The 25737-nt window shown below is 41.7% G+C and overlaps 1 protein-coding gene across 1 annotated transcript in view; it reads right to left on the bottom strand.

Moving 5' to 3' along the window:
• Positions 1 to 12979: 12979 nt before the first annotated feature.
• LOC145401265 (uncharacterized) overlaps positions 12980 to 25737 on the bottom strand; it is a 308557-nt gene continuing 295799 nt past the window's right edge. Inside the window, exons 33-34 of the mRNA XM_080273595.1 lie at positions 13981 to 14089; positions 12980 to 13836 (exon numbers count right to left, since the gene is read on the bottom strand). Coding sequence (XP_080129721.1) covers positions 13568 to 13836; positions 13981 to 14089 — 378 coding nt within the window. The 3' untranslated portion in view covers positions 12980 to 13567. The remainder of the gene's footprint in view (positions 13837 to 13980; positions 14090 to 25737) is intronic.

Raw genomic sequence — 25737 nt, forward strand, 5'->3', positions numbered from 1 at the left:
TTAAAGGCTGGTACTTTTAAAATTTTATCCTTTTCTTACGATTATGCTCACTGTTATTCAGTCAGGAATGTGCTGATGAAGGTTTTTATGTTAATCTGAATTGCAAAATTCTGTTGCTGTTGCCACACTCGACAAGAGGTTGAATTATCCAGAAGGCTCACATGGCATCATTTGGTAATAATATTTTGTGTAGATTCTGCTCTTATTACCATTACAGTAACACTTTGTTAATTCAACTTACATACACATTATCTGTCTAACCTATCCCATTTTCTGAGCTATCAGTGACAGAGTCATGATATAACAACCATCTACTATCACACTGGAAAATATGTACAGTACTGTACAATGGATCAATGATAATTTAATTCCCATGGCCTCTTTTAATGTTCCATATTGCATTTGTTACTCATCTCCTTTTTACTGTACAGCTCTATGTAATGATATCCCCTGCCATAGATAATCCCTTTATATTGTCTCCATACAAGTTTTTGTGATGACTATGATCTCTCCTGATCATTACACATTCAGTTTGTATAATGATACCAAGTAGATTTACTTAAATACCAAAGAAAAAGTAAGTACAGTCATACCCCAGTTTAACGATGCAACTGGTGAAGTAAAAACCCATCACTAGGCAGGGTATCGTATCTTGGGGTAGATTAAACATGTATAGGGATGCATTTTTGAGCCCTGGGTTCCCCCCTCCAAACCAAGTCCTATACCCATCCAAATGAGTCCTAAAACAAGTTTCTAGCACACCTAAACCCCCAAATAGCTTTAAAACAAGCTAAACTGAGACAAAGCAGTTTATAACTTGCCTAAACCCAAAAATAAATTATGAAAATCATCAAAAATATCTGGAAAAAATCAAACTTTGTAAACTGTATCCCAAAATGACAATGTTCACCCCACCTATGACTAAAACACATTAATCTGAGTCTAAAAACAATTTATAAATCAACCTAAACACAAAATTCAAGCCTAAAATATCATAAAAATTGGTTTAAAAAACAAAACAAAACCCACTGTTACACCGGGGTTTGGCCATTGTTTGGCAGGGTAGGGTGATATTTCTACCCCCGACAGTATGCCGGGGTATCGCATCTACGGGTAACGTATCTCGGGTCTGCCTGTGCAGTACTGTTAAAGTGACCATATTACAGTATGCTCATTAATGGCATGGGGATACAGCTACACAGCAACATATCATTAGTGCTTTGCTTGCATTTTTGTAGTTAGGCAGAGTACATTTATGCTGTCTAATTACAGTGCAACCCCACGTTAACTGCAACTTGTAGCAATAACTTAAGGCTGGGAAAGGCAGAGCAGGGAAGGATCAGAGAGGTTACTGATAATAAATTGGTGGAGTGGTGAAAGCCTGTAAATCTATGACCTGTATATGCAGAAGAGTGTAATTATATATGTATGTGTGTACTGTATATATATGTGTATCTATCTATCTATCTATCCATATATATATATTGCTCCCTCGCGTTTAGCGTGTTTCATGTTGGTGATTTTCGTGTTTAGCACTAGGTTAGAAAAGGTGCCAATCCCACTCATTTAGCGACTGTCTTATGCCTTTAGCGATGTGAGGCATGAAATGCCTTGCCCGTCCGCCACCAGATCACCATTGTTATCATTGTTGCGAGTGTCTGGCGTCCTTGGGTGCTTTTTTTTCTCTCACAGTGCTGAGTATTTGGCATTTTTCGCTTGTGAGTAGATGTATAACCATACAATACTGTATTTGTATACCTGTACTGTATTACTAATACAGTGTTTCATTTTCAGCACTTAAAGTAGGAAATCAAGGGTCAAAAGGGTGACTTGGAGGATGAGCGCAGGCTAATTGATATTTCTCCCATACAGGTATAAAGTACACTTCGCAATTAGCAATGGTTTCGCCAGACTAATAAATCGCTAAACGCGAGGGACCACTTGTGTGTGTGTGTGTGTGTGTGTGTGTGCATGTGTGCGTGTGTGTTTCCTTCATTCTTTCCTCCTCCTTCTGCCTATGGGTAACTCTACACTGAGTGACAAGCCAAATAGTTTCTTGTACACCGGGAAACCATTTACTATGCTGGGTGGTAACCATACTCGTATAACCAAATTATGGTGCCTGGTGGTTTAGTGGGTAATTAAGGTGCTCCAATCGGATTGAGCCTGTGTAGGTCTATATCCAAGGGGTGGTTGAGGTTTACTGCTCACGTAATGCCACTCAGGGATGAGTGAGACTGGCCACTCTCATCTTCAATGTCAGGACCAATTTGCCTAGCCCTGGGCTCCTATGTACCTCATGGGGCAGCGCAGGATTGGATGGTGGGTGGATGGATGGATGTGTGTGTGTGTGTGTGTGTGTGTGTGTGTGTATATATATATATATATACTGTATATATATATATATATACAGTATATATATATATATATATATACAGTATATATATATATATATATACAGTGGAATTTCGAATTTCAACGGTTTAGAATTCGATTATTCAAATTTCGATGCGTTTTGGTCCACCTACCTCACTTTTCGATCCAAAATCGGGTAATTCGATGCTCTCAGGGCCAGATTCCAACCAAAACAAGCAAAGATAATATTTTTGATGCAAACCAAAATGCTAGAAGTGAAGGAAAATTATAAGAAAAAGTATGAGCCTAACCTAATATATGACATGTGTCAAAAAGAGAATGAAAACCAACATTATTTATTCATATGTAAAGCATATGAAGATATGGTTCTGAGACAATTCACCGTCAAGTCAATTCCCCGTCAGATAATTCCCCGTCAAAACATGACGCAGCCAAAGGAGAAATGGCAATACAGAAAAGGGCAGAAATACACCAAGTATACACTTGCTGACAAGGCGATATACAACACTTGTTGACAGTATGACAATACAATGCAGAACACTTAACCACAATTATAGTTCATAAAGTTTACAGAAGGTGTGGGCAAAAAATCATGATTTTACATACTTAGGTTTGGAGGCCCTGGACTTAAACTAATTTTTCCCATATTGAATTTTGCGGTGATTTTTATGCACCTATGCCCATTGAAATTTGAAATTCCACGAGGGAGAGTGGTCATGGGCAATTTGTCACAAAGGCGTGGGAAGTAATTCCATCTTGTGCAGTGTTTGTGATATACTGTATATACCTCTACACTCCATCCTGCCATCTCATCCTCGGCCTCCCCCTCCATCTCCCCCTCTCCACCTCACTCACATACACTCTCCTCATCAGTCTCTCACTCACATACACTCTCCTCATCAGTCTCTCACTCTCCATCCTCTCCACATGGCCAAACCACTTCAGTGTTTTTCTCCTAACGCTTCCTGTCACATCCACGTCCACACCACAATGCTCCTTCAGTTCCTTATTTGTCAGTCTGCCTCTCCATATGACTCCACATGCTCCTGTCAAATAACTCATGCAGACTGGAATTCACAGAAGTGAGTGTGGTAGGTGGTGGTGACCATCATCCACTCACTTGGTGTAGAGCTGCCTACTTCTTCCTTAGCCTGTATCATTCTTTTTCTGTGTTTGCCCTCCTCTCTTCATATTTCTCCCATCTTTCCTGTCACTTCTTATTGCTTTTCTTTCCTTTACAGGTGGCTTTACATTGAGTGACAAGCCAAATGGTTTCCTGTAAGCCAAGAAACCATTTACTGCGCTGGGTGGTAACCATATAACCAAACCATACGTGCTCCCTACGTGTCAACAAGTGGGTTGGTGGAGGATTAGTGCCCCTCCCCATAAAACAAATAACTCAAAGTCAAATTGCCACCCTTTATGGGATTGTGGCATCTGGCAATAGATAGACAGATAGATAGAGAATGATGAGACAGAAGAGATGGGTCTGAGTGACAGAAATAAAAGTAATGTGTTGCAAGAGATATTTGGCATTAGAAGTATCTGAGAGGTGATGTGAACTGGTAGGCTGAGATAGTTTGGGCATTTTGAAAGGGGAAGCAAGAGGAGTACTATTGGAGAGTTACAGGTATGAATGTAGAGGAAAGAATGCTGAGGCAGACTGAGGAAGATGTGGGATGAGGTGCTGCATGGAGTCCGCAGGGCTTGGGAACTGAAGAGAGAAATGGCTCAAGAGTGTGAATGGAGAGCTCCCATTCATGAAAAGACTACACATGCTAACATGGTCAATGGTCTCTTAATGAAAGTGCAATACCATCAGAAATCTGCACTGGAAACTAGTTAAATTTATTCTAACCATATCTAAAACTACAGGTAAATCATAATATAAACTTTCAAAGCTTTAAGCTGATAATATGGAAAATTTATCAAACTGTTAAACTGTTTAATTTTAAACTGCTCCTTCTGTCCTATCTATCACATGAAAAAGTGCAATTACTGAAGGGAACAATATTAGGCTACTATGAAAAATTGAACAGACAACACTGTAATAGCTGAATGAAAGAAAAATATATGTGCTTGTTTGCTCAGCTACATAATTTGTAAATGAGAAAAAGAAAAAAAAAAGGGAGGAGGGGGGGAGAAGGGTTGAAAGCTTGGTGGAGGAAAGGTTTGAGACTGTCTGAAGTCAACTGCAATTGGTCATGCAATCATCACTTGGTCTACAATATCTATCCATACACAGAATGTTAAATGCTTCCGCACAATTGCAACCAACATTATTACCATTAAATTAATACAATGTGTGTTCAATGCAGTATGCATAAATATCTATACCTATTCTTAGTTCAGACTTGTTTTAAACTGGATTGTTTCAAGACCTTATATCTGTACATTTACTTATGAAACTCCTGGGCCAATTTAACCAGACTCCAGTGTCCAGTGGTCCTCTCTATGATACAGTTAACTGGTACTGATTATTCTTCTTGTTGTAGAAAACTATTTCCTAGGAAATTTTAATCTTATGGAAAAAATGCTACTGCATGCCAGCATCACTCAAAAGTACTCCCTTCGACACTCAACATCATCCATAATCACTGTACTCCATTTGATCCCCATCCTACTGCTAAACCCAACATGACTTACTTAAAATACTGTTACAATTATTATCTTTTATTTTTTTTTTAATTTATTTATTTTTAACTAAAACACTTCATTTATCATACTGATGATTTGTGAAGTGTGTAGGTGGCTGCTAAGTGGTGATGCTGGGTTGGATGGCAGCGATACAGTGGCAGTGGGTGACTTATTTCCAAAGTTGGAGCCATTAAAGACCTTGCAGTCAATAACTAGCACCACAGACTTGCATCTTGTTGTTTGATGATGTCATGAATGACAGAATATAGTCTTGGATGGTGTCAGATGCCCTGCCAACAGGACTGATAGACTGACATAAAAACTGGTGCTGACGGTAGACTGACAAAAAAAACTGGTGCTGACATTCATCCATATGATCATGTGGAAATCAGTTTAGTAATGCAGTGCTTGATTAATCAAATGGATAGCTGAGTCACCACAGTCAAGTTGTGGGTTGGAATTAATGAGGGTATTTTTAATCTACCACCAAGCTAAGGATAACACCGATAAACTTTTGGCAGTTCACCTTGTTTTTACTTTGTCTCACTGTCTGCCTCTGTGTCTTGGTTCAAGTCCTGAACTAATTATAAAAGTTCCTTGGTAGCTAGCTCCCTCTTTTCACAGACAAAGTCCATAACCTGCTCCATATCCAACTAATCAAATCCAGGGTGCAGCTGAACACTACCAGTGCTGCTGTCAATGTTGTCTGCCACCGAGTTTTACAAGCTTCCATAAGTACAGTAAAGGTTGGAACAATTGCACTAATCCATGCTGAGGAGTGGTGAGTGACAGAATTCCATGCTTTAATTAACTGATCCACAGCATTCTTGATATTGAATTACTTTTAAAATTGTCATGATGGCACTGAAGAGGTCCTCGTTTATTACTTGGTACAATACGAGTGCAGTTGGTTGCTTTCATGCTGGTGGTAATATCCTAGTCAGGGGTTGAATGTTTTGCAGCAAAAAAAAAAAAAAAAAAAAAAAAAAAAAAAAAACATGCTATGGTGATCAACATCCAAGAGCTTAAAAATGCCCAGGTGCACTCTTGCTCTAGCAGTACTCTCAGGTATGTGACAAAATAGGATAATCAAATCACTCATCTGATAATGCTGCTGTGACACTATTCTTTCAGTTCAATTTCCAGTTGGCTCCTCATTAACTGATAAATTTGTGTCTGTATGCCCTACCATCTGCAGATTTATAACCACGGGTTTCATCTTTCAAAATCTACTTTGCATGCAATCACTGGAAGACTTGTACCCATGCACGCTTCTTACAGAATGTGCAATGATGTTGACGCTGGCATTTTCTTCCATAGCATTTCAGTCTCACTGCTTCTGACTATCTTACGTGATGTTAGTGCTCTTCACTGAAAATATTTTGCCTTTATTCTGGAAATGCTTCACATGTCTTGTGACAAAGACACGCACATTATTACTGACGCATACCTGAAATTCTGATGTTGCTTTAATCTATTCAACACCTCTCTGACACCATACATATTGAGGGTAATCAAATTATTGTCTTCAGCCACTTAAACACTGGGGAATAGCCTTCGTTTCGTTTCGTTTTTAAAGGCTCCAACATGCTTGCATGTGTCGGCCTTGGTCACCTAATGGCAGCTCTCCATGCTGTATGATCTTTTGCAGCCTCCCTGTTCAGTCCCTTAACCCTGAGGTCACACTTAATGACCTCGTCCCATGTCTTTCTCGGTCTACCCCTCATAACCCCACCACCAATATTAACACTTCTCACCTTCCTCACCCAATCATCATCCCCCATCCTTTCTACATGTCCAAACCATCTCAATCTACCTCTCCTCATCACAACACCAATACACTCCAGTCCCATCCTACCTCTCAACTCTTCCATCGTAAACCCAGCCCCCCCAGACCTTGCACGCAGGGACGCACTACACATCCACCTAATCATTGTCATTTCTGTACGTCTGAGCCGGAGAATATCCTCCTCTTTTACTGCCCAGGTCTCACTACCATACAGCATTACACTCCTAACACATGCTGCATACAAAGACCCCTTAGCACGTAGGGAAAGTCCTCTCAATGTCAGGAGAGGCAACAGCTCCCTGAACTTCTCCCAACCACTTTTCACCCTAGTCACAGAGCTAGCTCCAGCCCCACCTCCAGCACACAACATGTCTCCCAAATAACAAAACTCTTCCACACACTCAAGAGATTCACCAGCAAGCTCAATCCTTTCACGCCTGACAATCTCCACCTGCTCTCCCTGACACGCCATACACATAAAATCAGCATTATCTCGCAGTCTACCTCTGATACCACTACATCTCTTGTACAACCATTTATCACAAACACTGCACAAGATGGAATTTCTTCCCACTCCCTTGTGGCAAACTGCACATGGCCACTCTCCCTCGTCTTTGTGAGTACCGCCACCAACCCTAGATATCATCATTTTTGTTTTATCTGCATTTACCCTTCAGCCCTTGTGCCATCTCTCTACTTCCTAAATCTTTCCTCCGCCTCCCTTTCGTTCTCTGCAATCAATACCAAATCATTAGCATACAACATCTCCCATGGGAGTCCGTTTCTGAAGTTACGTGAAAGGGCTTCAAGTACCATGATAAACAACATGGGACTCAAAACTGACCCCTGATGCACACCAACATTCACGGAAAACTCATCACTCAAATCTCCATTCACTCTTACCTGGGTGCGAGCCCCCACATACATTGTCACAACCACCCTAACCAGCCACTTCTCCAAGCCAAGCTTTCTCATTGCCCACTTCACCACCTCTCTAGGGACTCTGTCAAAGGCCTTTTCCAAATCAACAAAAACAAAATACAGATCCCTTTTCTTACCAATATATTTTTCCTGAAGCTGTCGAACAATGAACATGGCATCAGTGGTCCCCCTACCTGGCATAAACCCAAACTGCATATCATCAATATTCACTCTATCTCTAATCATACCTTCTAGAACTCTCTCCATTACCTTCATTATCTGATCTTTATACCTCTATAATTTCTTCTTTCCAGAGCACCACCCTTCCCTTTATACACATTTACAAATACACTCTTCAGCCAATCAACTGGGATAACACACTCATAAATAATCCTATTTATCAGGTCATTGACTAAACTTACCCCTATATCTCCTGAGGCCTTCAACATTTCGGCAGTCAACCCAGACACACCTGCTGCCTTCCCCACCTTCATCCTGCCTATTGCCTCACTCACAGTAGCAGTATCAATCAAAGGCCAAGGGCCAAACACTGGATCTGCTGGCTCCAAATCTTCCCTGTCCCAGTCACACTCCTCATTCAACAACCAGCTATAATGCTATCTCCATGCATCTTTAATATCCTCACTGTTCACCACTACCCTTCCTTCATCATTCTTCACACACTGCTCACCTATAATATCCCAGTTATCCCTCTTCATCTGATTTGCCACCTTAAATATCATATTTATCCTTTCCCCATGATTTAGGTTATCAAGTCTCTGTGACTCAGACTTCGCCCTGTATACCTCTCTTCTAGCCCTACACTTGGCAGCCAAGTATTCCTCCTTGCTAACACCCTTCTTCCATTCTCAGAAAAGCCTTCTTTTCTCCTTAACTGCAGCTTCTAAACCCTCATCCCACCACCAAGTTACTTTATGTCTTGGTGGGCCTCTTGTCCAACTGCATATTACATCAGTAACTCTCAAGAGATTGTTCTTGAGGGCTCTGTACTGTTCATTAATGCCTCTGTCTATGGCTCCCTGTTCAGTCACCACTCTCCTCATCTCGCTATAAAAGGCATCCCTTATTACTTGGTTTTCCAGCTTCCATATTTTCCTCCTACGTACATAAGTCCTCGTTTTCATCACTCGTTCTTTAAGCACCATATCACAAATCAATAGTTTGTGCTGCTGCACACACTCCTCACTTCCTATAACTTTAACATCCCTCACTAACCTCCTATCGGCCCTCCTAACCAGAAAATAATCTGTCTGATTGCTACTTCCTCCAAACTCATACTCTCTCTTTTCCTAAAATGTGTGTTGCACACAATCATGTCCATTGCCTCCCCAAACTCGAGTATCCTTTCTCCTTCCGCATTCCTTATAGCATATGCACATCCCCCATGCACTCCTTCATAACCTTGTGCTGCTTCACCTAAATGAACATTTAAGTCCCCTCCCAAAACCACTATCTCATTATCCCGCATGCCACCTACTACACATATTAAATCATCCCAAAATCTATTTTTCTCTACTTCATCCAATCCTGCCTGTGGAGAATATGCCGATATAATTGCAGTTATCTTTCTACCGAACAGAATTTTCACTACCAATATCCTATCGCTTACTCTCATAACATTCATAACATATTCCACCCATTTCTCTTCAACCATCACACCAACACCCCCATATCCATGTCCCCCCCCCCCCCGCCAAAACAACTTATGGTAACAGTCCTTCTGAACAATCTTTCTGGCTGATCCACCCCTGTACTGGACTTCCTGCAAACATGCCACATCCACCCACCTCCTACTGAATGCCTCACCGACTTCCCCCTCTCTTCCCCTCAAACCTCCCACATTCCCTGAACCCACCCTCATCCCCCTGGGTGATTTACTGTCCTCAGGCTTGCTTTGAAACTTATTCTTGTATTTTGTCATAGTTAGTATTAATAAAGAGGGATAGACATACCACAGGCCGCACTCACTACACAGTCCCAGGTCCAGGCAATGGATCTGGGACCCCTAGCCCACCAGCTTACCAGTGGCTATGGTAATGGCCTCAGGGCACCCTGCCAGAACAGCTTCAGGGACACCCTCCAAACGCGCCTTGGCACGGCAACTGTCCCACCATTACACACCCACTGATAGGGCAGCCTCCTGGGGCGCTACTTCCAGGTTCGGACCCCTCTCTATTGGGCGGAAGTGGCAGCCTGGGAACCGCAATGCCCTGTATCCTCTAGCACAGCCTCGTCAAAAATAACACTGTCACATGGTACAATCAAATACTCCTCCACAAGGAACCCAGAATATGGGGGGTAAATGACTCAGCTAATGAATTACACCTGTTTAGTAATGCATGGTCACTATATTCAATTCCAGTCTTGAGCTGCTTATCACTACTGTTAAAAACCAGACCAGGATTATGAAAACTTTTCAAAATGCATTATGATCATATGGGCAAACATTTAAATTTCCAGTGATTCAAATGGACCAAGGGAACTTCCTTAACCTGCCGCATCCCGGTAACATATGGGTACATTGCAATGCTTCGTCATGCTCAGTCTCGACAACGTACCCATACATTTTGCAATTATGAGGTCCGTCATTTGCACATTTTTCAAATTTCGCACATGATTTTTGGTACATATACATGGGACTCTGCCTTACCCTGCATGACTCCCCTCCCCCCAACACACCATTGTCTCGGCAACTCAAACTGTTAGCAGTGAACTGGCCAGTAAAGACAAATCACACCACGGTACGAAATTCAAGGCGAGAGTGATTCTCCAATCGATGAAGATGTGGAGGACAAAGATTACATAGCGCCAGAGGAAGAAACGAGCAGAAATGATGAGGAGGTAAAGTCGCCAAGGAAGGTGCAGTATGCTGATGTGTTTAGTGAGTGAAACAACGCTTATATCGCCCATATTAATGTGTGTAAACCAATATATTCTTGTACTACATATAAATTCGTACCAACTGAACAAATATCTACCTATTCTGAGTGGTTTGCAATAGTTACCGCTGCCAAAGAAAAAACGCGACACCCGCAGCGCAGCTCCAGAGAGCACAGTACCAGGTCACTTATTCAGACCGCTTCTAAGCTCAGGTGAGCACTTTGTCTCTGAATTGCCACTGTTTCTCACAAAAAGCAGGGGTTTGAACACACACACACACACACACACACACACACACACACACACACACACACACACACACACACACACACACACACACAAAATCCAAAATTGTTCGGGATGGGAGGGTGGTCGGTGGTGAAAAATCAGTCGGGATGTGGCAGGTTAATAATAATAAATCCTCCCGAGAAATTTTGAAGATATCACCAATGCAGTTTGACCTCCAATGTGCACTTCCTTTCTCCTGTCTTGTATTAAAAAGTTCCTTGTTTCTGCACCAATGAATTTCTAATTTCAGAAATGCTCTTTAAAGACAGTCAATGATGGAAACACTGCTAGGAAAAGTTTCCAGTTTACATTTATAACTGTCTCTAGATATTACTTACCTATGGTACATATTTTCTGCCTGGGACAGAGTTGATGCAACTCTAATACTAAAGCTTAGCATGCTTCCATATACTGATATCCTTTTTGTGATTTATGTCAAGATTAAATTGCATTACAATATTTTAGTTTCTGCCATGTACCTATATGGAGTTTCCCAATTGTTCCTGACTCATATTTTGTCAAATTACGGGGGGTTTCTTCTACGGTGATTTTGTTGGAAGAGCACATATTAAAGTTATTTTTCGTTCATTCACTGTTATAGGTAAAAATATAACGGAAAATTCAGTCTCTCTATGGCCATCCCATTCAGTGCTATGAAAATAATGCACTGACTTTTTGCTGGACCTTCACAATAAATTAGTAAATAATACTACTGTACTGGTTTGGGTTTGGTTAAGTTTACATTGTTTGGGGTTCAGCCTGGTTAGATAAGTTTGGGTTATTGTTAAATATCCTGTGGTAGATGTGCTTGTTTACATCAGTTATGGCATCTGACATGGGAGGACCTCCATCTTGCTATTCCCGGTATTAGTTCCCTTATACAATATTCTAATATACTAGAAGATTTTTGCATTTCTGGAAAAATTACTACTGATGAAAGCCCCCTTCATTTGATGAAATCTGACTATACAATACTAAACTACTAGAAAACCAAAAATTCCATTTGTGTCATAATCTAAATATTTACCAATTAACCCAATAGCTGTGACATACATCATATGATGGAAAACTTGTAACTGCAGCATACATCATATAAGCAAGCCTTTTTTGAAACAGGTGCACACATATTTCTCCCACATGTCCTCATTACTTCACACGGCTCAACTAAGGTAAATAATGAACTCATATTTGTTTTTCCTATACTTTTCTATGCACTCTTTCATTTTGTATGAGCAAAAATTATTTTTAAGAGAGAAAAAAAATCCTGTTATTTTGCGCATGGGGTCCCTCGTAGACCAGGAATATCCTCATTACTTCACCACGGTTGAACTAAGGTAAAAAAATAATTGAGAAAATTATTTTTCCCATTTTTTTTGCGCACGAGAGGGAGGACCAAGAAACCTAATGCCGCAGTTGTCGGGTTAAATTTACATTCCTTCCCAATAGCCAACTTTATGAAGGTAAAATATAATTCATTAATGTAATATCTGCATGATGGTATTGTGATCCCTACCCTGACGTATGGAAGCGAGGCGTGGACCTTGCAAGAGGGGAACAAGTCAAAAGTGAGAGCAGTGGAAATGAGTTACTTGAGAGGAGCATGTGGAGTGACGTGGAGGGACAGGTTGACGAATGAACAAGTGAAGGAACGTTGTGGGGTAGATGTGGATGTGGTTGAAAAGATTAGGAGAAATACACTGAGGTGGTTTGGACATGTGGAGAGGATGGAGAATGAAAGACTGACTAAGAGGGTGTATGTAGGTGAGGTGGAGGGAGGGAGAGGGAGGGGTAGACCGAGGATGAGGTGGAGGGATGGAGTTGAGAGGTATATGAGGGAGGGGGGGGTGAGTTGGGGGGAGGGGAGTCAAATGGTGGGTGACAGAGTGACTTGGAGGCGTTTTGTCTGCGGCCACCCTTTGCGGGATTAGGGCGTCGGGCTATAGATAGATAGATAGATAGATAGATAGATAGATAGAATATCCTAAACTGACAATTCATTTGCAGTTTTTTATAATTAATGTCACTATCTGGTACTCATTCATGATGCTGATTTTTGCAGTAAAAATTAGAGTACAGTACAATCAATACTACAAACCATATGAAAGTATTTAAATGACAAAAGCCTGGAAGTTTTATAATATACTGGCTTGAACACACTTTATAGAGTGCTGCTGTAGCTGTTCCCTTAATTTAGTCAATACTGGTAAATGTATTTTTGGCAGTAAATGATTTACAGTTCATTTACAATGCCCTCTAAATAACCACTTGAAAAAATATTGAATAGTGTGTTTTGATATGTTGCATGTATATACATATATATATAAGGCAGCACCATCACAAATACAACACTGATTATGAAGTCTGAGACCTGCAACTGTACCCATGCACAGGTTTTCAAATTTTTTATGTGGTTTAGTGTACGTGCAGTAATGTTTTCCTCTACACAGCACAGCCACTTCTCTAGAGAATGTTTCATTTTGGCAGACTTTTTGTATCAGAGAAATCATGTAAACTCAGCATAGGCTGAATGATGACTTAAGAATCTGATGATTTCACTTCATGTCAAATTTCATATCTCCTCATAGATCAAAGCAACAAGACATCAATTTCTTTGGAAATACTGTAATCAGCTATCTGTTATCAGTTCATATGAGCTCAGCAATAACTATCTGATGCTAGATGCAGTGGGGGGTCAGTAAGTGAGCCAGAGAGATGGTGATAGGGAGGGTGACAGCCAGGGTGGTCACGTCGGCCCAAGCTGCGGCGGCGTGGTACCCGGCGTGGTGAGGCAGACGGCACTGAGGAATCATCACTTGTATCACCTGGCACCAGTGCTGGCCGTGATGGGATGGCAGCTGGAGCCCACGGTATCCCAAGGTGCTCTGGAGAGGGTGCATCACGGCCAGGGGACAAGTGCAGAGAGTCAGACGTAAGATGGACAGTGGTGGAGAAACCTCTGTTGCTGCAGGTGAGGTCAGGCTGCTGAGGCTGAGTGGGGTGAGACACTAACTGGATAGTGGTAGTGGAGGTGTGGGAGGGAGAAGGATCATTACTGTGGGGGTTATCCTGATAGCGGTCAGGGGTAGTAGTGGAAAGAAGGGAGACTGTGGAAGATTCTGCATGGCGAAGGCCCTCTCTGAACCGTAGGGGGACACTCCGTGCTGTCAGACTGTGCACCTGTAAGGCATCGCTGCATTAATCTCTAAATACTGCAACAGCAAAGTTTACATTATTAATGGTCTGCTGATATAATGTCCATGCATGAGATAAAATGGTTTAAAATTTTTCTATGCATTTTAGGTTAAATATTGGACAAATACCATATTTTTCAGCACAAAAAAGGCTTACTTAACTACAATATGTAAAATATATACAGTATATCTGCTAAGGAAAAACAGCAACTGCCTATGATCTTTGCATGATGGCCACTCTGGTGTTGTTATTGCTATTGATCAACCCTGATCTATCTGACTGAGCACATTCATAAACTGCAGGCAAGGAACTGTCCCTGCAGGGTCATCCCACCCAGTGAACCTATGTTCCCTTGCGGATGACAGCACCTAACAACAGCAAGGTGCTGGGAAAAGTGTGGAGGTTTAGTTCCTGGATGGATGCCGCATTTGTGTCTTTCCATCCAGTTAGCTGGGGTGCCACAGCAGGCTCCACTTCACCCAGTTAGCTGGGGTGCCACAGCAGGCTCCACTTCACCCAGTTATCTGGTTGTATGGTTACCACCAGCACTGTAAGCTGGTCACTCAGTGTACAGCCACATGAAGTGGAAGGAACAGTAGGAAAATGTGACAGGAATGAAAGAGAGAGAGGTAGGAAGAAAGGAGGGCAGACACAGAGAGAGAATGATAGAGATTGTAGGAGGAAGTAGGTAACATTACATCATGTGAGTCGATGATGGTCACCACCATTTATCACCACTACTCTAGTGTTTACACTACTAGTACTACCATCTATGGAAAGCCAACCCCCCAAAACATATATAAAGTATATACAATCAAGTCGCCTATGGCGCGGACTTCTATGCCACGGTTTTCTATGACATGGCAAGGTGCCAGAACCAAAAAACACGAACCATGCACATAAAATACCTATGGCATGGGGGCACTGCAAAGTTTGAAATGCGCCTCTTGCCTCAGAACCCCCAACCCTACCCCTTCCACTTTAGCAATATCGTCGTCAGAGTTAGGTACATTCAGTATTTTATGCCCTTAAAGCCCTTTAAAAATTTATTGTTTAGTGTTTAATTTGTAAGTAATACATGCAGTGACTGATTGGTTGGTTGCGTGCCTATAATAAAGTGGGGGAAAATGGGGAAAAGTGGGATGAAAAGGGAGACTTTGGGCAAACATCCACACCCAAATTCCATTTTTCCCATAGGTTTAGTTATTTGTATGGCATGGTTTTCTATGGAGTGGGCTTGGCCCAGAACCAATTAGCTGTGCCTTAGGCAACTTGACTATATATATATATATATATATATATATATATATATACTGTATACATACACTGTACTAACAAAAGGAATCTACTTTGACCCAAAGACTCGAGGACAGGGTGCACTGCTTCTTGTCTTCAACCAAAATGCCTTACAAAACACACTGTGGACTTCTGTCAGGGTCACTGATATTTACTCACTCCAAGTGAATGCATTATTATGCACTGTCTGCACTTTACTTTCAGGATACACCAATAATCTCACTTTAGCAAGTGTGACCCACTGTTCCCCCTACATCAGTCTCCTTTTCCAAGTGTGCTCACTTTCGGTACATTCTCTTCATCTGGCTATCTAGCTCTGTGACAGTGGACTCGGACATCATGCAAGCTGCAGCAACAGTCCAATTTACATTGTGGTAAGATATACTATCAGCTCTAAAGCCAGCTTTGCAGATCAAGGTCAAGTAGTGTATGCAAAGCCTTATAAATTACTGAGCTGGTCTAAAACTGTCCATAACAAATACTGTATATGCTAATACTGTAATGTTTCTTTCATTAAATAAGTATGTGTAAATTTGATATTCTGATGACAGGTTAGTAATAATAAGAGGAATATTGGAATAAAGTCTATGTAACTGTTCTTTAATAGACACAGACAGGAAGTGTTGGTTAGAGTAAAATGAAATAATTTACCCTGAACATGTCCTTCAAAAATTTATGTTGACTTTTACGAATCCAAATACAGTGCTTTAACCAATGCTGGGCAACTGCACACCAAATGGGAGGTCCAAAACCGCGTTTTGTCCTCTTCCGCACACCTCTAAGTTTTCACACTTTTGCACAACCACACCTGCACCCAATTTATATCTATCTATCTATATATACTGTATATATAATGTTTTATTACAAGGAAATATATATATATATATGAACAGGTATATGTATATAAAGTTTTACTGCAAATAGATAAAGTTTTAAATATGTAAGTAATCCCTCCACTATCCGACGTAATAGAGCCAAAGGCATGTCCGGAAAGTGGTCCTGTCTGGATAGTGGGCACCAGCCTCCTGGACTTGTACTTATGGACCCTAACTCAGAAAAACACCTATACAACTCCCTCTGGACATGCATAGCACCTATTTAAGACCCAAATCACACCAATAAGGGACATAAAAGACTGAAATAAATGCAAAAGAACCATAAAATGAGGTTTTTGAGGTAGGTTTATACAATATTAAACATTCTGGGTACTTACAAGTCCCTGGCTCCTGGACTGGTAGTTATGGACCCTAACCTAGCCTAACTCAGAAAAACACCTCTCTACTGCACATGCATAGCACGTAAGACACTATTCACACCAATAAGGGACATAAAAGAGTGAAATGAGGTGTTAGAGGTAAGTACAGTATGGAAAATACAGTACAGTACAATATGAAACATTCTGGGTACTTACAGCAAGTCCCTGGCCATCTCGATGAATAACCACCTCCTCTCAGACTCTGACAGTAAGAAGGATTTCTTGAAGCACTTGCAGTACACTGTACATGAAGTCTTGCATTGAACTTAGTCATTTGCACTCAGAAGTCCATTCTCTTAACACTGCACACTCTTGTCACACTTATGCTCCACTGTAACTTAATGAAGTAAGTGTTGCACTCTGCACTTTAAGGCTTTCCACTCATAAAGCCATTTTCTAAACAAAACACACTCAAGTTAATTTACATTACATTTACAGTCCATTAAATCTTTGTCTTTTCACTCAGATTTCTAATTTCTTAACAATACTGTATGCACTGTTTTTCTTTCACTGCACAACACTTAATTCCTGTGTGGTCTAGTGGAGAAGTTCTTGCCGTTTAATCACTGTCAGAGTCTGAGAGTAGCACAGGGAGGTGACCTAGGGGTGCGTCACTGGGTCGTGGTGATGGCGTACCCACTGCAGACGACTTTGAAGATAGGCGCAAACTCACGTCAAGCAGTGACTCCACTGTGGCTGATGTGCTGGGCTGTGGCTCAGAGCATGAGGGCCTGTCTTGGGGAGGCAACGGCGTGGAGCCAGGGCTGGGCACAGCAGGGGTCACGGGCCTGAAAAAGCTGTCAATCGTTGATTGACGCAAGGAACGACGATTCTAACGATTAATGATGCGATGCCTGAAAGCACACACTTCCTCCACAAGTCCCAAGGGCCCTATCTCCCTGTCGCAGTCCGGGTGTTCCAGGTAGTCCAGAATGAACTCTAGGTGTTCCCGGAGTGTGCTCAGCTCGGGGATTGCTGGAGTAGTGTCATGCTGAGAGGAGTCCGCATCATCGTCGCCGTCCTCGTCGGAATCTTCAAGCTGGGTACTGACACCTGCAACTGAAGATGCGATCTCGATATCAGACAGGGTCTGATACCCAGGATCACCCTCGTCGTCATCCAACCACTCATGCACTTTGTCCACATCAACATCGTCCCCACGCACATGTAGACATGCATGGAAGTCATCCACGTCGAAACCTAGGAAATCGTGCTCCACATCCGTTCTGAGAAGCAGACGAGATCAACCATTTTCTAGAGTCTTGACAGGGACTTCCTTCCATGCACTGGCTCAGTTGTACATGGCAGACTTGATGTTGTAGCGGCGAAAGTTTTCCAAAGTCTGCTGGCCTCGCGTGTCCCGTCCCTCCCTGCGCTCGTCCTCGTCCTCAAGAACAACCGTCACCTCGTCCAGGAACTTCCGTCGGTATAGCCGCTTCGTTGCCAAGATCACTCCTTGGTCCATTGGTTGGATGAGAGAAGTAGTATTAGGTGGCAGAAACATGTACCTAATGCAGCCATTCTCAGCCACCAAGTCCTTGTTGCACGGGTGGGCAGGTGCATTGTCAAGGAGGAGGGCCTTTACCTGGTCGCGTGGGATTCCCAGTTTCTCCATCTGGTAATGTATGACCTTCTTGACGAAATGGCGGTGGAACCAGTCTTTGAAGATGTGGGCTGTGAACCATGCCTTCAAGGAATGGTACCAAACGACAGGAAGGACATCCATCACCCCACAAAGACACCGAGGCTGCTTTGCACGGCCAACAATAACGAGCTTAAGCCGGTGCATGCCGTTAACATTAGCACAACACAAAGCAGATATCCTTTGCTTGGAGAGCTTGCGGCCAGGTACACGCTTCTCCGTCTCCTCGGCTAGAGTGTTCGTAGGCAAAGAGCGATAAAATAAACCAGTTTCGTCAGCGTTGTAGACTTGACAGAGAGTGAGGCCCTCCCTGTCGATCAAGCCCTTCACCTTGTGCCGAAACTCCTCTACTCCATCCTCATTAGCATCCAAAGCTTCACCATGAGACGTACGGTTGGTAAGGCCATGTCGTAACTTGAACGCGAAGAGCCAACCCTCGGATGCCTTGAAGTCTAGGGCGTCGTGAAGCCTTGCGAACTTCTCAGCAGCAGCCTTCAGCTCTGTACCACGCACCATCACACCAACAGCACGTTGCTGTCGATACCAAATCAACGTGGAGCGGTCAACTTCAGCAAACTTGGGAGTAAACATCATCTTCCTCTCCACGTTGCATTTGCTTCTCGACGAGAAGTCAGCCATGTACTGCATGAGTTTGTCTCGGGATCTCTTGATATCAAACAATGTAGATCGAGCCAGGTTGAACTCACGAAGGATGTGTGACAAAGACCATCCCGCATCCACTTTCTCCAATATCTCCCTCTTCTTCTCCAGAGTCAAAACTACTCTCTTCCTCTTCTCAGGCGGCGGGACCATCATCACACACACGAAGGAGAGGCACGAGAGCAGCAGGAGAGTCTGCAGCAGGTAAGGCACCACCACAAAAACGAGCATGTGGGCAGCCATGACGACGAGTGTGCACTCACGACAAGAGACGGGCGGTAAGTGGGGAGGATGCAGGGGCGCTCTAGCGGACGTCGGAGGAATGACGCACCAAAACAAAGCTGTCCCGCGCCGAGTGCACCAAGTTCAAATTACGGGTGGGAAAAAGTTGGATTTTTTTCTAATTTTTTGCGGTTTTCAGACCATTTTGGGAATATTGGATCCCAGGACGATTATGTCCGGTAAGTGGGGATGTCCGGAAAGTGGGCGTCTGGATAGTACGGGGATTACTGTATAACTTTTATTTTATTATTATACTGTAATAATACTTTTATAAACTTTTACTCAGTATTCAATGCTGAAAATAGTTTTAATACAATAAAGTCATTTTTTTTCGTTATGAGAGGTCAGGAAATTACTTGAATACAATATCATTTAAATTAATTTTATACTAATACTATATTACTTTATTCACAGCTACTCAAATACAAAAGATACAATATAGTACAAAAGTAAAGTGTATATATATATATTATATGCTGCATTATCAGTGTCTCTTTACATTTTTCTTTTTTCTTTTTCAAGTGTGTGAATGGGTGTGCACCCACACCTATGCACCTTTTTACTGAGGTGACCACACATCGCACCTCTGCACACCATACAGCACAGTGCGGATGTGCAGAGGTGCAGAGGGTGTGCAGAACTTGCCCAGCACTGGTTTTAACATTATATGATGATGGTGTTGTAAATGCAGAAAGACTTATAACTGATGTTTCATTCCCGATAATTCACAGAGTATGAACTAACTAGGATGAAATGTTAGGTAATAAAGGTACAGTACAGTTAATCAGCCATACTACAACTTACTCAGATTCACATTGCAAGTGTAAACTTCTTTTTACACCAGCGGCCACTATTTAAGAATATGAGCTGCTTGCAAAGGAAATACATTATTAACATATGATGATAAAATTACAAACACGGTAACATAGCAAACAGCAAACACTTGGCTGTTTTAATCAGTTTCTCCTCACCAGCACCCTTTCCGCTTTACTTGTCAATACTGTATTTGCAGTTGCCATTAAATTTTACTGTACAGTACATGGGGAAGAAGATCTGAAAGATACATAACTGTAGTCGTCATTCCATTTTACTGTGGATGGGGAAAGATATTTAAATGTGTTCCTTAAACATGTAATTTCATTTATATCAACATACGCTCCACAGGCTGGCTTGATGATGTAAAAAAAGACAGATTCTGGAATGACTCTATACATGTGGTAAGTGGTTTGGGGGATGAAGAGATTGTAGTTTTGGGAGGGGACTTAAATGGTCATGTGGGTGAAGCTCCTCATGGATATGAAGGGGTACATGGGGGATGTACATATGGTATGAGGACTGTAAAAGGGGAAAAGACTCTCAAATTTGGGGAAGCAATGAACATGATTGTGTGCAACACACAATGTAGGAAAAGAGAGAGTAGGTTGATTACATTATGAATCTGAGGGAAATAGTAGCCAGATTGACTATTTTGTGGTCGGGAGTGCTGACAAAAGTTGATAAGGGATGTTACAATTATAGGGAGTGAAAAGTGTATGCAGCAAAACAAATGACTGAAACGTGATGTGGTGCTTAAGGAATGGGTGGTGAAGAAGAGGATCAATGCACCTGGGAGGAAAACGTGGAAGCTGAAAACCAAGCAATAAGGAATGCCTTCTACAGTGAGATCAGAAGAGTGCTGGTGGAACAGGGAGCTGTTGACAGAAGTGTTAATGAACAGTACAGAGCTCTCACGGACACCTTCCTGAGAGTTACTGTTTGAGAGTGTGGATGGATGGACAAGGGGCCCTTCAAGATGTGTGTGGATGGACAAGGGGCCCTTCAAGATGTGTGTGGATGGACAAGGGGCCCTTCAAGATGTGTGTGGATGGACAAAGGGCCCTTCAAGATGTAAGGTAACAAGGTGGTGGGATAAGGGTGTAGAAGCATCAGTTAACCCCTAAACCGCGGAGTTGTTTTTGCTTGACTTGCGTGTCTCGTGGGCACATTCGTGCTCCGACAGACTATCTAAAAATATTTGCCAAAAATCAGTTATTAGTCCTAGAATATTAAAATTACATATGCATATGGCACATACCTTCAGCTTTCTGCTGGGATGTTTGTTGAGCCTTCGTTGAGTACCGTAGGACTTGTGGAGACCTCTGAAGTTGGGTAACAAAGTCTCCACTTTACATTTCCTGACAACCCGTAATATGATTACCACAGCCTGATATTATCACTAGAAACACTATTCTATGATTCTCAAATAGTTTGGTATCCATACTCCAAAAGAAAAAAACACTGTGAAAGCAATGAAAATTACGAGTGCATATGACCTTCCCATTTGCAATCGTTCGCCCCTGGTGTTCTGTTATTTATTATTCAAAAAAATACTCACAGTTTATATTTCTATTACTATATAACACTTATATATATCTACAGTCTTTATCCATAAGTTTCCTTCAGTAATAGTAGTTTATTGTCAATGTAGGCATTCAATTTCTCTTTCAGTAAAATACGTAGCATTCACTTTCTCGTCCTGTATACTTGCATTGAGAGTGAATCTGTCACTTTCACTTCCACTTTCATAACTCATAGTATTCACACATGCTAGAGTGAAACTTTCACTTTCATTACTCCTAGTATATATACTCGTATTCTTGTATTACTATTCATTTACATTTCTATTTACATTCTCTATTTTATTTACATTTTTTACATTTCTATTTTATTTACACTGTGTTATGCACTGTCACTTGCAGCAACTTATAAAACTATTTTCCACTATTCACTTATATTTACATTCATTGCTTTCACTTGCTGTTTACACATTATTTACATTTCCACTTGCACTGTTTTACTCACCAGAAAGATCATAGTCACTGTCTATCATTTTCATTGACAAATTAGCCAGTTGACATTTCACAGCAGTCACTTAGCCCTTTACCCCTTTCCACACGAGGTTTAGTAGGGGGTAGAGGTCACAGGGCCCTTTGCATGGGGCTAAAAAGCGGCGGAATGGGACAGGCGCGAATCCGACGTAGTTTCACCTTGAAAGACGACAGTAAACTGAATACAGTGTGGTGGCCTGCCTAGGAGGAGTGCAATGCTGCCAATGTCAGCGTGGTGAACGCTGCTAATGTATACCCTATGAAATGCTTGGCAGGAAATCTAGACAATACATAATAAATTAGGTAGTTCCAGGTGAATGTAAATATTGCTTAGGCTTCTCCCTTCCTTTCTTATATATATTTTTATTATGAGAATAGATTATACGGCATATTTCAAGGGGAAATAAACATCGAAAATTAGTGAACGAGTGCACGTGAGGTGTTGTCAAGTGATAATTAGCCAATTCCAGGTGTATGGCACTATCACTTACCTTATTTCTTTTTTGTATATATTATTTGGTATAAGAATAGGGCATAGGGCTTATTTCAATGGATGAAATCAGTGAAAAATTCCAGGGAAGATTTACTTAGCGTAGCACGGCGGGCAGGCAAGAGGAGAGGGTAATGGAGGGGAGGTAGGGAGGGGAGTCAAGAACGGCAAGAAATGGCTAAATTGTCAATAATGGATGGGAGTACAGATGAGATTTGGAGTGCTAACTAGTGTTGGACATTGGCAGTACTGACAGATGATACAAGCCACCACTTGAAAGCCCGGGCGAATTCAAAATAACACATAATCACAAAAGTGAAGCCCTGCGGTATGATCCCTTGCTTCCGAGTGTCACGAAAGTGACACCCGCAGTTAAGGGGTTAATGAGGAAAAGAAAGCTTTTCTGGGAATGGCAAAGTGGTGGTAACAGAGGAATACTTGACTGCCAAGTGTACGGCTAGAATGGAGGTATACAGGTATACCCAGGTTTAATGATGCACTTGGTTAGGTAAAACTCATTGTTAGACGAGATATCGTATATCGAGGTATTAACATGTAAAGTAATGGGATGCGTTTTTCAGCCTTGGGTCTCCCCTCAACCAAGTCCAAAACCCAAGCAAATGAGCCCAAAAACAAGTTTAACACCAATGTAAATGGCCTAACAGCTGTAAAAGAAGCTAACCTAAGCCCAACACCTGTAAATAATTCACTAAAACCAATAAATAAATCTGAAAATTGTCAAGTACAGTAATCCCTCCAATATCCGATGTAATATAGCCAAAGGCATGTCTGGATAGTGATCCTGTCCGGATACTGGGCCCCAGCCTCCTGGACTTGTACTTATGGACCCTAACTCAGAAAAACACCTATACAACTTCCTCTGGACATGCATTGCACCTATTTAAGACCCAAATCACACCAATAGGGGACATAAAAGACTGAAATAAATGCAAAAGAAACATAAAATGAGGTTTTAGAGGTGAGTTTATACAATATTAAACATTCTGGGTACTTACAAGTCCCTGGCTCCTGGACTGGTTTGAACCGCCAGTTTGCAGTCCACAGTTAATCCTCTGCACTCTAAATTCTAATTTCTTAACACTGCACAACACTGTAAATTCCCGTGTGTTCTAGTGGCGAGGTATTGCAGTTTATTCACAAAAAACAAGCACCTGTGGCTTGCACTGCTATAAGCATCTGCTCTTGATCGGATTTAGGCTGTGACTGTTGATGATGGCGGGGTAACAGAGTTGCCAGATCGCAAAGGCCACATTACCAATCTCCTCAATTTTCATTCCCATTTTTAATTTTCATTACCAAATTCGTAAAGCTAGCATCTATTCTTCACTAATTATATACACAAGTGGAAATACATGTAATCACTCTTCTTATAATTAACAGCATGTTGATTATTATCATGCTATATAGGTTACCAAATTAATCAGAGAGAGCAAACAATCCACCATCTCCATCTTGCGTATCCTCATACATGTGAAAAATCCATTTGGTAATGCATTATTCTGATTCATTACCAAACGAATTTTTCATTACCAAATTGGCCCACACTTGGTAATGAAAAATACCAAATGGCAACCCTGACAGGGGAGGGGGGGAGGGAGGAGGAAGGAAGGGGTGAAAGGACCATGGTGTAACAGCTGTTCGGTGCCACGCGGCAATTTCAAATTACAGGTGGGAAAAAAGTCAGATTTTTTTCAAATTTTTTGTGGTTTTTGGCCCATTTTTGGAATATTGGATCCCGGGATGATTATGTCCGGTTAGTGGGGATGTTCGGATATTGGGCATTCGGATATTAGAGGGATTACTGTATATGTCTAGAAAAAAATCAAGCTTAGGAAACTGTACCCCAAACTGACAATGTTCACTCCACCTATGGGTAAAACACATTAATCTAAGTCTAAAACAGTTTATAAATCAACCTAAACACACAATATTAGTCTAAATTATCATCAAAATTAGTTTTAGAAAATGAAAACCCATCGTTAAACCGGGGTTTGGCCATCGTTAGGCAGGGCATGGTGGTATTTCCACCACCATCGTTTAGTCGGGGTATGGCATCTAGGGGTATCATATATCAAGGTATACTTGTACATGGCAAAGTCTGAGTCTCAGAGACTTTTACTAGATAACCTGAATAGCACTGACAGGAAGAATATGGTATTTAAGATGGTAAAAGAGATTAGGGGAGGAAACAGGGATAACCTACATGAGCAGTATGATGAGGGAAAGGTAATGGTGGAAAATGAGGATATTAAAGATGCCTGGAGAAAGCATCATAATCTGTTGCTGAATGAGGAATCTGACTGGAACAGGGAAGGTTTGGAGTCAGCTGATCCAGTGTTTGACCCTTGGCCTTTGACTGATGCTGCTACTGTTAGCAAAACAATAGACAGGATGAAGCTAGGGAAGGCAACAGGTGTGCTTATGTTGACTGCTGTGATGCTGAAGGCCTCAGGAGACAGAGAAGTGGGTTTACTTACTGATTTGATAAATACAATTATATACGAGTGTGTTGTCCCAAATGACTGAAGAGTCTGACTGTAATTGTGTGCAAGGGGAAGCACTGTGCCCTGAAAAGAGGAAACTACAGACATAAAACTTCTGGACCAGATAATGAAGGTAATTGAAGGTCCTAGAAGGTAAGGTTAGGGAAGGAGTGAATACTGATGAGATGCAGTTTGGACTTATGCCAAGCAAAGGGACCACCGATGTCCTATGTCCGACAGCATCAGGAAAAATAGGTAGGAGAGAAAAGAGACCTGCACTTTGTTTTTGTTGATTTGGAGAAAGCCTTTGACAGAGTCCCTCGGGAGGTGATGAAGTGGGCAATGGGAAATCTTGGGATTGAGGAGTGGCTGGTCAGAGTGGTTAGGGTTACGTAAGTGGGTGTTCACACCCAGGTGAAAGTTAATGGAGATCTGAGTGATGAGTTTTCCATGAATGTTGGTATATATCAGAGGTCAGTCTTGAGATCCTTACTGTTTGTTATGGTGCTTGAATCTCTCTCATGTGACTTCAGAAATGGACTCACATGGGAAATGTTGCACGCTGATGACTTGGTGTTGATTACATAGAATAAAAGGAGGGCGAAGGACGGATTTAGGAAGTGTTGAGACAGAATGG

Source organism: Coenobita brevimanus, chromosome 6 (assembly GCF_032717465.1).
Source record: "Coenobita brevimanus isolate Jiangsu-jjx chromosome 6, ASM3271746v2, whole genome shotgun sequence".
Classification (NCBI taxonomy): Eukaryota; Metazoa; Arthropoda; class Malacostraca; order Decapoda; family Coenobitidae; genus Coenobita; species Coenobita brevimanus.